The sequence below is a fragment of the Capra hircus genome, chromosome 1, assembly GCF_001704415.2.
Source record: "Capra hircus breed San Clemente chromosome 1, ASM170441v1, whole genome shotgun sequence".
Taxonomy (NCBI): Eukaryota; Metazoa; Chordata; class Mammalia; order Artiodactyla; family Bovidae; genus Capra; species Capra hircus.
Genome location: NC_030808.1, coordinates 57,981,556 through 57,995,732, shown reverse-complemented (window position 1 = coordinate 57,995,732; position 14,177 = coordinate 57,981,556). Strand labels below are relative to the sequence as shown.

At 43.0% G+C, this 14,177-nt stretch overlaps 1 protein-coding gene across 3 annotated transcripts in view; it reads right to left on the bottom strand.

The window, feature by feature from the left end:
- SIDT1 (SID1 transmembrane family member 1) overlaps positions 1–4,031 on the bottom strand; it is a 106,645-nt gene extending 102,614 nt beyond the window's left edge. For 2 of the 3 annotated variants that reach the window (XM_018038422.1, XM_018038492.1), the window contains exon 1: positions 3,215–4,031. In XM_018038422.1, the coding sequence (XP_017893911.1) occupies positions 3,215–3,424 (210 nt within the window). In that variant the 5' untranslated portion in view covers positions 3,425–4,031. The remainder of the gene's footprint in view (positions 1–3,214) is intronic. The other variant, XM_018038468.1, reaches the window with a different exon arrangement.

Sequence of the window (14,177 nt, the reverse complement as noted above, 5' to 3'; positions counted from 1 at the left end):
GCCAGGCCTCCCTGTCCATCACCAACTCCCGGAGTTTACTCAAACTCATGTCCATTGAGTCGGTGATGCCATCCAGCCATCTCATCCTCTGTCATCCCCTTCTCCCATCTTAAATCTTTCCCAGCATCAGTCTTTTCCAATGAGTCAGTTCTTTATAGCAGGTGGCCAAAGTATTGGAGTTTCAGCTTCAGCATCATTCCTTCCAATGAATTTTCAGGCCTGATCTCCTTTAGGATGGACTGGTTGGCTCTCCTTGCAGTCCAGGGGACTCTCAAGAGTCTTCTCTAGCACCACAGTTCAAAAGCATCAGTTCTTTCGCGTTCAGCTTTCCTTATAGTCCAACTCTCACATCCATACCTGACTGCTGGAAAAACCATAGCCTTGACTAGATGGATCTTTGTTGGCAAAGTAATGTCTCTGCTTTTTAATATGCTGTCTAGGTTGGTTGTAACTTTTCATCCAAGGAGCAAGCGTCTTTTAATTTCATGGCTGCCGTCACCATCTGCAGTGATTTTGGAGCCCAAAAAATAGTCTGTCGCCTACTTTCTGATTTAATCTGTCACCTACTCTGCTATTCAGTTCCCTCAGGCTATTCCAAACCTTCAGTAAAATTCTACTATATCCAACTGGATTCTGTTCATGGTATTAGAAGGAGGGGGTGCTAGTCACCTACTCTGCTATCCACTTCCCTCATGCTATTCCAAACCTTCAGTAAAATTCTGCTATATCCAACTGGATTCTGTTCATGGTATTAGAAGGAGGGGGTGCTAGTTTCCAAAATAGGGCAAAAGGGACCGAAGAAGAGAGCAAGCTACCCAGAGAAACAGAATAATGGTTTGGATGGCTAGGTCAGAAAAATGCCATCTTTGGAGAAAGCATCTGGAGTACTGGACTAGAGAGAGAGAAGGGCAATTTTCTAAAGTAAGTGGATTGAGGGTTCCACTGTCTAATTTGCACATTAAAGAGAAGTTTCAGAAAGCTGTAAGATTTGAGGACATCTGGTTCATATTATTCCATATTGGCATTAAAATAATTAAAATACTCGAGTCCCATGGTTCCCCACTGTATTTCTCAGACTAGTAAAATTTAGGGACTGTCAGTATTTTATTGCATCATGCAAAGATATTTTAAAAGCTAATTATCACCATTGTTTCACAAAATAAAGGGCATTTTAGCATACATAAAGGCAAAATAGGAAGAGCATAACCTGAGAATGATTTTTTTGAATTTTGTTTTTATCTGAAATGATCTCACAGTCAACCTACTAAAAAGCATATATTTTATTTAGTTGTAGCTTAAAGATTCCTTAAGGTTTTTTCCTACCTATTTATTCATTTTTTCAAAAACATTAGTAAATTGATATGTGCCAAGCACTGTGCTAGGTACTAGGGTGGAGAGAATGTAGCAATACAGATATAAAAATGTATCAATATCTCATGGTTTTCTGGGAGAGTCAAGTAGGTCATCCTAACTGCAAACAGTGTGACCTGTGCTATGGTAGGGGAACTCACTGAATACTACCAGCAAAAAGGTCCAAACAACAGCTTAAAAAAAAAGTCACTCTATCTCTAAGCGGAAGTGTAAGAACTATTAAAACCTGATGTTAGATCTTACTCTGCATCTGTCATTTGAGTTTCCTTACCAATGATTTAGAGGGAAACTGACAGTACACCCCAGAGATCATGGGGTTTTTCAGACTTTGATTTTTTTGAGCCAGTAACAGGGCTGGGAACATGCTTCAGTGCAATGTCAGCTGATCCATACAGCACACCCAACCAGAAGAACTGGGTTAGGAGGAATGTAAGGAGTAATGGAGAAGGCAATGGCACCCTACTCCAGTACTCTTACCTGGAAAATCCCATGGACGGAGGAGCCTGGTAGGCTGCAGTCCATGGGGTCACACAGAGTCGGACACGACTGAAGCGACTTAGCAGCAGCAGCAGTAGCAGCAAGGAGTAAAAACTGACACCCTCCCCCTCTTGTCTACAGTGGAATGGCTGTGCACACAACCACTCTGCTTACTTTAGGATGTACAACCTGAAGGTCCGGGAGGGACAGAACAGGGTAAGAATATGGTGACATGGTCCATGGTGAAGACCAGGCTTAGGATCTGGTGCCAGACTAGAGATGGAGCACTTGCTCAGTACACGCACTGGGGAAATGTCTGGGAGTGGTGATGGGCACAGTGGTCCCTCTGACTCAATACTACTCCAAGCTACCAGGTTTCTGAGTTTCTATCCTAAGTGAGAGTTAGGAAGGCACATCTTGGTATCCTCTGGTTCTGAATTTCCCGAGGGAGTCGGGAATGCTGGCCCAACAAGGGATACATACACATTCATACAATTGTATACATACATACACACAGTCATCCACAGACATTTATGTGAAGAAGAACCAGAGGCAGGTACACTGGGGAGTTTTTCCGTTGTGCCTCAAAGGGCACTGTGTTAGAGGGGGTAAGCTAACTATGCATTTTCTCACATCGTACAACCAGAGTATATGTGTCAAAGGGAGAGATGTTGGAATGGTCTTTTCCTTTCCTGTCTCACCTCAACTTTGGTCAGAAAAAGGTCTAGAACTTGCACTCAGTTATCCATCCTTATATAAACTCAAAACCTCTATAGACCGGCTGAGGGCTTCAGCTCTGGTATCTCTGGCCGGGTCTTCTGGCTTCTCTGAAGCACATGCGTGTGACGACGACACAGAAACGCAGGCAGTGGCTCTTGCACACACACAGAGGTTCTGCAGCTCTCGTCCATCCTCACACATTCCCATTTTAGATTCTGAGCAGCTCTCCCTCCCCAGGCGCTATGGAATAGAAGTGTCTGACAAAATCAACCAAAAGAGATGAGGTTCCTTCCCCACGGGGGCTTGGGAACAGAGGTGTGGTCATTTTCCTTCTCCGCTTTAAAAATTGTGACCTCCCTAGAGAAGGGCCGGTCAGGGGACCGAGACCCGCAGACGGTGCGGGGAACCGGCGACCCTGCAAAGCCCAGTAATGCCCGCGACCAGGCCGGGGAGGCGGGACGGAGTTGTCCCCGAGGCCGGTGGCGAGGATGCGGCAGCTCGGGCAGTGACTGCTTTGAAGGGGAAAGGGAACGAGGGTTCCATGGTCCCCGAGGTCTCCCGAGGTCGACTCCCCGGAGATCCAGAGCAGCGGCGGGGCTCTGAGGTCGGGCAAGTTCCTGGGAGCGCGGGGGAGCCAGTGTCTTACCTGGCCGGGCTGGCTGGTGTAGTTGAAGGAGTAGATGTTCTCGGTGGGGAGGCTCACCACCCCGCTGTAGATGCGATCGAACTCTGCGCCCCTGGCGGGGTTGCGGGGGTCGCGGCGCAGCGTTGCGGGTGGCGCGGGGCGCCCGGGGACCACCAACTGCAGAAGCCAGGGCAGCGCGCAGAGCAGCGCCAGCCCCGTGCAACCGCGCATGGTGGGCGCCGCGGCCCGGCCGCTCCCAAGCCCAGCGGCCCGGGGGGAGGGGGCGAGCGCAGAGCCGGTCCTCCCAAAGCCCCCGGCGGCCCCGCGCTGTTTTCAGCGCCGCGCTGGCGATGCCTGGCAAGCCCCGCCGACGAGTGCTGGCAACGCGCTGGCGAAAGGCTGATCAAATATTGATGCAGCCTCCTGGGGTCTCCACGGAAGGTCACCAGGCGGAGGTAGTGGGTGTGCAGCAAAGTGGGGCGACCGGGGGCTCCCGCCGCCTTCTAAGTCTGTTTCCTCCCCCCTTTCTCATTTCTGAGAATCTCTCACTTAGCCAACCAGAATTTCAACCGATCTCTTCCCCCTCAACCTCAAAAAGAAAAAAACAGCATTGGAGACATTAAAAGGAAATACCCACTAGTCTTGAAGAATCAAGACCAGCCATTGAGCAGGAAATTCAGTCCGTTTTAAATAAATATGCACCTTCCTGCAAGTGAAGGAACAGAAAGCAACAGAGCCTGTCCCCAAAGAGTTCGCATTTCCAGTCTGCTACCTGCAGAGAACTCCTGCTAGTCTGAGAGATGGTTATTAACTCTCAAGTGTCCCTTCTCGAACAGAATTCTCACTTCTCCCTTCCCAGTCACCTGCTTTATTTCCTTATCACCTCCTAATCTCAAGGAGCCTCACGTCATCACTTTTCCTCTCCCTCGCCATATGTGAACATATGTAAATAGGTACAGTCATATAAAAATAAATATGGTAAAGAAAACAGTCTTAACACTGCCTTAAGTCGAGTCCTGGAAGTTGTCAAGAAGACCCAGAGCACCTGGATTTGTGCAGAGGACACATTCTGCTCCAACTTCGGGTCTACTTTGCTTCTGCAGTGACTCTTAGATCGGCAGAATCCCCAGGATTCTGTATTGTTTTTCAAGAGAGAAACCACAACCCAAATCAAAAGAAAATACCCTTCAGGCAAAAATTAGGAGATTCAATTTAAAACAATTGAAGAGGCAGGTCAAGAGTGGGTTGAAACCACCAGGATACTGTAAAGTAATTATCCTCCAATTAAAAATAAAGTAAAATTTTAAAAAAAAGAGAGTGGAATGAGGAGAGGATCTCTGGCAAATCCTTTTTGAGCACTAGATAATCCCAGATCAGGAGGACTCTGTTTCATTTCAGCTTCAAATTATTTGTAAACTGGAAGAGAATATAATTGAGATCAACCTGAGGGAACATTAAAAAAAGAAGCCACAAAGAAGAAAAAAGTTCATGTTCAAAGAGTTAAGATTGCAGATTAAAATCCCAGCATTTACCATTCAATGGATAGGGTTTCTGTCTCTTTTTTAAACTTCATTGAATTCCTACAATTTATTAAAACATCAAAAAATGAGTGTAATACATTTGATATACAGTTGGGTGATCAGAAAACAATATAGATAGATTTAGATGACTTCCTATTAAGACTTTAAAAACATTTTTTACTTAAAAAAATATTTTTGAAAATCTATGGGCATGAGGACAAAAGTGCTAATTCAAAGAGTCTGGGGGGTAAAGTTTAAAATAGAACTGAGGTTCTTTTTTTTTTTTTTTTTGAGAAAGATAATTTCAAGCAGAATTTGAGTGATGTGAAACTGCTGTATTTAAAATGTCTCTGTCTCTTTTTATAATTTAAAAAAGTTTCATAAACTTGGTGTTTGTAATTCCCTTTGAGATTAACTGGCCTGGCCAGTTCAAGCACTTTCTAGAGGTGAAGGATCATGGATATTTCACCCTGCTTATTTAACTCATATGCAGAGTACATCATGAGAAACACTGGGCTGGGTGAAGCACAGGTTAGAATCAAGATTGCCAGGAAAAGTATCAATAACCTGAGATATGCAGATGACACCACCTTATGGCCGAAAGCAAAGAAGAACTAAAGAGCCTCTTGATGAAAGTAAAAGAGGAGAGTGAAAAAATTGGCTTAAAACTCAATATTCAGAAAACAAAGATCATGGCATCCGGCCTCATCACTTCATGGAAAATAGATGGGGAAGCAGTGGAAACAATGGCAGACTTTATTTCTTTGGGCTCCAAAGTCACTGCAGATGTTGACTGCAGTCATGAATTAAAAAACACTTGCTCCTTGGAAGGAAAGTTATGACCAACCTAGACAGCATATTAAAAAGCAGAGACATTATTTTGTCAACAAAAGTCCATCTAGCCAAAGCTATGGTTTTTCCAGTGGTCATGTATGGATGTGAGAGTTGGACTATAAAGAAACCTGAGCACTGAAGAATTGATGCTTTTGAACTGTGATGTTGGAGAAGACTCTTGAGAGTCCCTTGGACTGCAAGGAGATCCAACCAGTCCATCCTAAAGGGAATCAGACCTGAATATTCATTGGAAGGACTGATGCTGAAGCTGAAACTCCAATACTTTGGCCACCTGATGTGAAGAACTGACTCATTGGAAAAGACTGATGCTGGGAAAGATTTAAGATGGGAGAAGACGGGGATGACAGAGGATGAGATGGCTGGATGGCATCACCAACTCAATGGACATGAGTTTGAGTGAACTCTGGGAGTTGGTGATGGACAGGGAGGCCTGGCGTGCTGCAGTCCATGGGGTTGCAAAGTGTCGGACACGACTGAGTGACTGAACTGAACTGAACTGAGGATCATGGAGTCTTACTCAAACACTAAGAAAGATGAGGAATTGGTCCGTTTACAAGGTGGCCCCTTCTTTAGAGGGCTGTGAGCTGTGCTTAGTTGCTCAGTCATGTCCAACTCTTTGTGACCCCATGGACAGTAACCTGCCAGGCTCCACTGTCCATGGAATTCTCCAGGCAAAAATAGTGGAGTGGGTTGCCATTTCTTTCTCCAGGGGATTTTCCCAACCCAGGGATCAAACTCAGGTCTCTCGCATTGCAGGAGGATTCTTTACTGTCTGAGCCACCAGGGAAGCCCTCTTTAGAGGGCAAGTGTCTCATTACTAGAAAGATATTTCACATTTTAAATTGAAATGTGCTTCTCTTCACTGGTGTGAGGTCTGCTGTCTGGAGCCATAGGAATAAACCTAATCCTTCTTCCACATGACAGCCTTGTAGGTATTTGATGGGAGCTATGACTCTTTAAGGCTTTATCCTAATTTTAAGTAATGAATTTAGAAGCAATTTGAACAGACCGTTTATCATACAGAGCCCAAAAGATCTATTTTAAAGCCTTTATAGATGATATCTATACCAGACAACTTGAGTGTTATATTGCAAATCAGCCTATGCTATGACTGACTCCTAATTCAAGACCCAATCCAATGAATGACCTTAGGTAATTAACCTCCCCAGTTTCACAAGATTGCTGTAAGGATAAAAGGGAGAAAGAATATGTTTGAAATTATATTCAAAAATATAAAATGTTATACAACCAAATATTACTATATGACAGTTAAAGTTCAATAGCTAAAAAATGAAACATGCTCAATCAGCCAGTTTATAAAAATATCTACAATGCTGAGGTTTCACTGTGAGAGACTGAACATACAGACAATGGCCAGACCATATATGAAGAGACCCCTGACCCATAGCCTCCGCAACAGCTAGTCCAGGAAACCAAACCCCAAACTCTGTACCAAATGGCCCCAAACAGTCAGGACTTGGTCAATGACTGCCAACTTCTCCAGATTTAGCCCTGCTTCCAACTCAGGATCAATCAGAGGAACCCAAATATGTTCCACAAACCGTAAAACGCACCTGACACTAGCTTCTCCATGCCATCAAGATCCAATCACAGCGCTGTTGAAGATGTCCTTTCTTCTGTATAAAGCTTTCCCACTTTCCTGTCTGCCTTTGAATCTCTGCCAAACACAGGTGGTGGTTCACTATAGCAAGCTCTGAATAAATAACCTCGGTTTGTTTCCTTTGCTGCTGCTGCTAAGGCGCTTCAGTCGTGTCCGACTCTGTGCAACCCCATAGACGGCAGCCCACCAGGCTCCCCTGTCCCTGGGATTCTCCGGGCAAGAACACTGGAGTGGGTTGTTTTCTTTGGGTGGTCTTTATTTCCATAGTTTTCCTGAAAGTTCCATAGGGATGTCTGCACTGCCTGTCACTGCCAACTCCAGATTTCATGGAATGCTGCCCCTTGGGGCCAGTTGTATGTGTTGACCTGGTGATTCAGCACCGAGTCTGAACTCTGCTCTTTGCTTTGAGTACTTTGGCTATTGAGTTTCAGTTTGATACCTCAGGTTTGTTATTGGTTTCCATTTGTTTGACATCTTTGGCGGATTCAGGCCATTCTCTTATTTTTTAATCCTTTTTTTTTAATGCTCTCTTTTCTACTTTTCTTTTGTGTTGTGATAACTAGAAGTGCTGTTGGTCTTAGAAGAGAATACAAGCGTAGACCTTTTAAGCCTTTTGTTTAAGCTAGTCTCACAGACCAGTATGGTCCTCCCTGGACTGGCATTGGATTGGCATTCTTTTGGACTAAAGTTGCTTAGCCTAAATAAGACTATCCTTGTAGGGTTTTTATTGTTGCTTTCTTTTTCTTTTTTTAATTCTGAGAGTTTGACTTTGATCCATAGAGAGCTTTCTTTCTGACTCTGCACTGGCCTTGAGGTGTAGGTTGTTGGGTCTACATTTGGAAGCAGCTACCACCACACTGGGGCTCCCAGGTATCACTAGTGGTAAAGAACCTGCCTGCCAATGCAGGTAGACATAAGAGACATGTGTTTGATCCCTGGGTCGGGAAGATCCCCTGGAGGAGGGCAAGGCAAGCCACTCCACTATTCTTGTCTGGAGAATCCCGTGGACACAGGAGCCCGACAGGCTATAGTCCATGGGGTCACAAAGAGTCAGACACGACTAAGTGACTGAACACACACATGCACACCATCACACTGGGGGCTCAAAGTGCACCAGCGTCACCTTCAACTGACTGTTGCTAGGTCTTATAGGGTCAGCTAAGTCTAATTCCTCTCTTTCTTCTAGAAAGACTCCTACTTTTTATATGTCATAAGTCTGCTCATTATGGTTCTAATTCTTTTTTTTTTAATTACTCAATTAATTAAAAATTTTTCTGGACATGTGGCATGTGAGATCTTAGTTCCCCCGCCAGGTTTCTAATCTGTGCCCTGTGCAGTGGAAGCGCAGAGTCTTACTTCCTGGACTTCCACAGAAGTCTTTACAGTTCTAATTCTTGCACGTGTGTTTCAAATGGCATAACTGCACCAAGGATGACCTGGGCCTTCAATGGCCACTGTGTGGAACACTGGGTTTACACAAAATCTTTCATTTGAGAGGCACCTTAAAAAAGAAAATAAACTTCTCAGACTTAATGGAAAGCATTTTTTTAAAAACTGGTTTGCAGAAGACTTGAAATAAAACTGTTAAAAAATTGCTTCCCTAAAAGATTGTTTGGACAAAGCTAATTAACAAATTTGACAAACTTAACAATATAGACTCATTTCCATAGCAAGTCCTCCCCTTCCTTGTCTTCCAGTTGCCTTCCTATAGCCGGTTCCCCCATCTCCTCTTAGCTTTCTACTCTCTTCTCTTCTGCACATGTGGCATGTGAGATCTTAGCTCCCCATCTTGTCCAGACCACCTACCTTTTCTCAACAACTCTTCTAAAATCCCCAAATGCCAGTTACTTCTAAGAGCTCATCCTTACCATAAGCTAGGTATACAGACAACAGTAAAATTTAACCTTGTACAGAGGGGGAATTAGCAACTATAGTTAAAAATTTCCCTGAACCTAAGCAATACCAGCAAATATTCATGGAAGAATTTGGAATTCTTTTGGTGCATATGACCCAGGGTTACCTGACCTATATCAACTTGTACTCATGTTGATCAGAACCTTATAATGCTAAATTCTGGATTGCAAAACTGATTGGGTACACCTGTGGTGGATTCATGTCAATGTATGGCAAAACCAATACAGTATTGTAAATTAAAATAAAGTAAAAAAAAATTTTTTTAATAAAAAATAAAAAAATAAAAATTGAAAAAAAATGATGATGCAGATAGTGATCTAGCAAGTTAAAAAAATAAATAAATAAATTTAAAAAAAAAACAAAAAACAAATAAAAACTGATTGGACTGATGTGGAGAGGGACCTACAGAATCCCTCTTTCCATGATAAACCTCAGGGTCAAAAAAAGGCCCATCAATTCAAGTCAAACTCTCCTAAAAGCTATGCCTCAAACATTTCCGATAAAGATTGATTGGACCATAGACTATAATTCAATTGTCAACAAACAAAAGGATGAAACTAGAAAATATCTTCTCACAACACTATCTTTCTCCATCAAGTCCTGCTATCTTTGTTCGGTCTCTTCTTTGGAGTAAGCATAGCACACAAGTGATAGGTATTTCAGATAACCCACAGATTCTTCCTTAACTACAACCCTTGAGTCTTTGACTCAGAAACATTCCTTCCTGCTCTGTGATACCACCCCTACATATTTATTATGGAGAGATATAGTTTGCAAGTGGAAGGGTAATATTAAATGCCCACATGAGGGACTATTTCTGGTTTCAGGGGGTTGCCTATTCATAATTAAGTTGTGTCTGCTCTGTATAAACCTTCCCTTCTCCACTATATTTCATGTGTACTCCAGATGAAGATCTTGACACTACCGGACTCCCTATGGGCTAAAATGTTCATGGGAATTGGCATAAGAAAAACAATTTGAATGAAACCTATTAAAATCCAGATAAATCCTACCAAACTCTTTATCCAAACTTCCCCAAAAGAATCTGCCTACAATGCAGGAGACCCGGGTTCAATCCCTGGGTCAGGAAGATCCCCTGGAGAAGGAAATGGCAATCCACTCCTGTATTCTTGCCTGGAGAATCCCATGGACAGAGGAGCCTGGTGGGCTACAGTTCATGGGGTCACAAAGAGTCAGACACAACTAAGTGACTAACACAGACACACAGAGCAAAGGAAAGCCTCAAATCTGGTTTCGAGGGCCTTATATCTAAAGGCCTTTCATAACCTGCACTAACCCTTGTAACATTTCTGTCCTGCCAGTAAAGAAACCAAATGGACAAAGATATTGATTTGTTCAAGATCTCAGGGATATCAATACAATTTTTATCCTTTCTTCCCCTTCCAGTTCGGTTCAGTTCAGTCACTCAGTCGTGTCCAACTCTTTGAGACCCCACGGACTACAGCACGACAGGCTTCCCTGTCCGTCACCAACTCCTGGAGCTTACTCAAACTCATGTCCAGCGAGTCGGTGATGCCATCCAACCATCTCATCCTCTGTCATCCCCTTCTCCTCCCACCTTCAATCTTTCCCAGCATCAGGGTCTTTTCAAATGAGTCAGTTCTTCGCATCAGGTAGCCAAAGTATTGGAGTTTCAGCTTCAACATCATTCCTTCCAATGACTATTCAGGCCTAATTTCCTTTAAGATTGACTGGTTAGATCTCCTTGCAGTCCAAGGGACTTACCTAACTTTAATACTATGCTATCATCAGTTCTTCCCCACATGACCTGCTTCACTGCAGCAGACTATTGCTCTGTCTTTCTCAGTGTGCATTTTCTACACCAGGATAGTCAATATGTTTTTGCCTTCAACTGACTGGACAACACTCAAATATGGGCAGCTAGCCTCCAGGGGTTCACTGATAACCCCTCTTTTTCTGTGTGGTTTGTAATCAGGAAGTAAAAGATTCTAATTGCCCTTGTGATTCAGTTCTGATAAGAATATGTAGATGACTTTCTATTTTGTTCAGAGAAGCCTGTAAAAGGAATTTCATTTACTTGTTCTCAGCCTTAGTGGAATGGGCCCATAAATTTTTGAAAAAAATAAATTGCATTGTGTCAAAACATAGTCCATTATTTAAAGCATGACCTAGTTAAAGGAGGGAAAAACATTCTCTAGTGGTGGGATGAAGACTATCCCAAACCTGTCCTAGACTTGGCATAAAACTTCAATTGAGATGACATCTAAATATTTCAGCAAGTTTTTCTAAGATTTTGACATCTCTTTATGAACTGGCTAAGTCTTCAGTAAGAGCCACTGTCTTTAGGAAGCCCAAGTATTAAACAAGCCTTCTAGAATCTGAAGAAAGCTCTTCAATAGTCTCTTTCCCTGCTGCTGCTGCTAAGTCGCTTCAGTCGTGTGCGACTCTGTGCTATTCCATAGACAGTACCCACCAGGTTCCCTTGTCCCTGGAATTCTCCAGGCAAGAACACTGGAATGGGTTACCATTTCCTTCTCCAATGCACGAAAGTGAAAAGTGAAACTGAAGTCGCTCAGTCGTATCTGACTCTTTGCGACCCCATGGACTGCAGCCCACCAGGCTCCCTTGTCCCTGGGATTTTCCAGGCAAGAGTACTGGAGTGGATTGCCATTGTCTTCTCCAGTCTGTTTCCCTAGACATCCCGAAAAACAATAACAACAGCAAACACTTTTGTCTATTTGTACATGAGTGTTCTAGACAAAACTCGGTGTTTTAAATGAACATCATGAGAACCGTCAGACACCCACCACTTGCCATAGCCTTACTCTTACTCCAGTTGCAAGGCTGACCCTTGTCCTGGTGCAATGCTGCCACTGCAGAACTTGTTGACGCTCCTGCTGAATTCATTCTAGGCTCCATGCTTGACCTTGCAGATCTACATGCGGTAAAGACTTGACTAAGAATATACAATACTGCTAAGTCAGTCACTTAACTTCTCATGAATTTCTGTTGCCAGGAAATGGCAACCCATTCCAGTATTCTTGCCTGGAGAATCGCATGGATGGAGGAGCTTGATGGGCTGCAGTCCACGGGTCGCAAAGAGTTGGACACGACTGAGCTACTTCACCTCACTTCACTTCACTTCTCCCTCTCACATTACTTCTCTGTCTCTCATTAACTGTGCAACACCCTGAATTTTGCCACTCTTCTGCCCTGACCAGAAGAAGTGGAACCTCCAAATTGGCTTGCTTCAATTAGAGCCTTTCTATACCTTGCTAAACTTTATTAGAGAGGATTCTCCCATTGAGAATCCTGATATAATATTTGTTGATGGGTCATACTTCAAAAGAGAAACTGGAGATGATCACACTATCACTAATTTCAATCTATCAGCATAGTCCTCTACCTGAGAGAAAGCTAATCCAGATAACAGAATTTATAAACACTTATTATTAGAGATTGTCAACTAGCTGAGGACCAGAGAATAAACACATATACAGATAGCAGGTATGCTTCTGGAGTGGTTAGTACATGACATTTCAGAAACAAAAAGGATTTCTCGCTTCTGCTGGAATCCCCTTCCAAAGTGGACAACTAGTTAAAGAATTTTTAGATGTACTTCAACTTCCCAGTGCGATGGCTATTGTAAGTTTGAAGCCCATGGTGCCAGAGATAAAAAGATCAAATGGAAGTTAAAGGAGATGCTCTAGTAGATTGTTTTGCCAAACCAGCAGGCTTAACCAAGGTTATGCTATTAACTAAACCCCCAAAGGTAAATCTCTGGACTGAGTCAAAGAAGCCATGATCAAATATCCACATCAAAAACCCCGCCTATAATTTGGAAAGGGAAGAATGGAAGAAGTGTGATGCACCCTTCACTTAGATAACTGTTGGGACTCTCAAGATGGCCATTTGACTTCAAATGGATATTAGCTGAATTTCTCCACGACACTACTCATCCTCTTATGGTGAGGACAAAATACTTAACTATTTTAAATCAGCATTGGTGGGAAAACTTTAAAAACACAGCTGAGATTATTTTGGGGCCATGTGCAGCTTGTGAACGATATAATCCTGGAAAAACTGTAAAGGTGAGGCATGGCCAGGAACCCTATGAACACCTTCAGATGGATTTTATCCAGCTCCTGCTCTCCGTGGGATTTATTTATTTTTAGGATGGGTTACAGCATTTCCTTGCTAAAAATCTTTGCTGAACATTCTTTGCAGTCTCTAAAATGCTGCTTGATTTTGTGTTTCAAACTTGGGGTATACCAACTTTTATGTCAACTGACCAAGGCACACAATTTCACGAACCACTATGAAGGAACTTACTAAGGCATCACACTTTCTCAAAAACTATACTATCCTTACCACCCACAGACTTCTGGGAAAGATCAAAAGGACCAATGACATCCTTAAATTAAAGTTAGGAAAACTCTGAGAAATCCTTGAGCTCTCTTGGCCAAAGTTACTCCCACTAGCCCTTTTGTTCGTATGTCTTAGAGACACATTGGTTATATCCCTATGAACTGTTAATAGGAAGGCACATACTTTTAGGAATTTCACCCCTGATATTAGATTCTTTTCTGCTGCATGCAGATGTGGCAAAATACTGCAAGGGAGTCATGTGCTATACCCAGTTCTATGGTGAACTTGATAAGGTCGCTTCCCTTGACACTACATAGATTGACTTTTCATGATCATCAACTAAGAAATTTCATCTATTGGAGGAGAGACTGGAAAAAGCCTCTCTAGAACCTCAATGGACGGGACCTTATCAGGTACTGTTAAAAACTGTTGAAATACCTTTCTAGGCCCAAGATGGAGTCACTCCTGCCAAGGGTGCCACATTAGTAAACCAAAACTTAAATAACTTTTTCAGCTCTATAAATGCTCCAGTTTACCAGAAATGTAGTATTATCTAGTCAGTCAATCCCTAAGTGCAAGCCAGCTCTTGGCCTTCTCACCCAAACATGGTCGAATGTGTGGCCCCAGCTAATCATATTTTCTATTTTTCTCTTTTCCATAGCCGATAAAAGCTTCCTTCCTTCTACTCCATTTTGTGGTTCTTCACAAGGAGACTGTCTCCTTC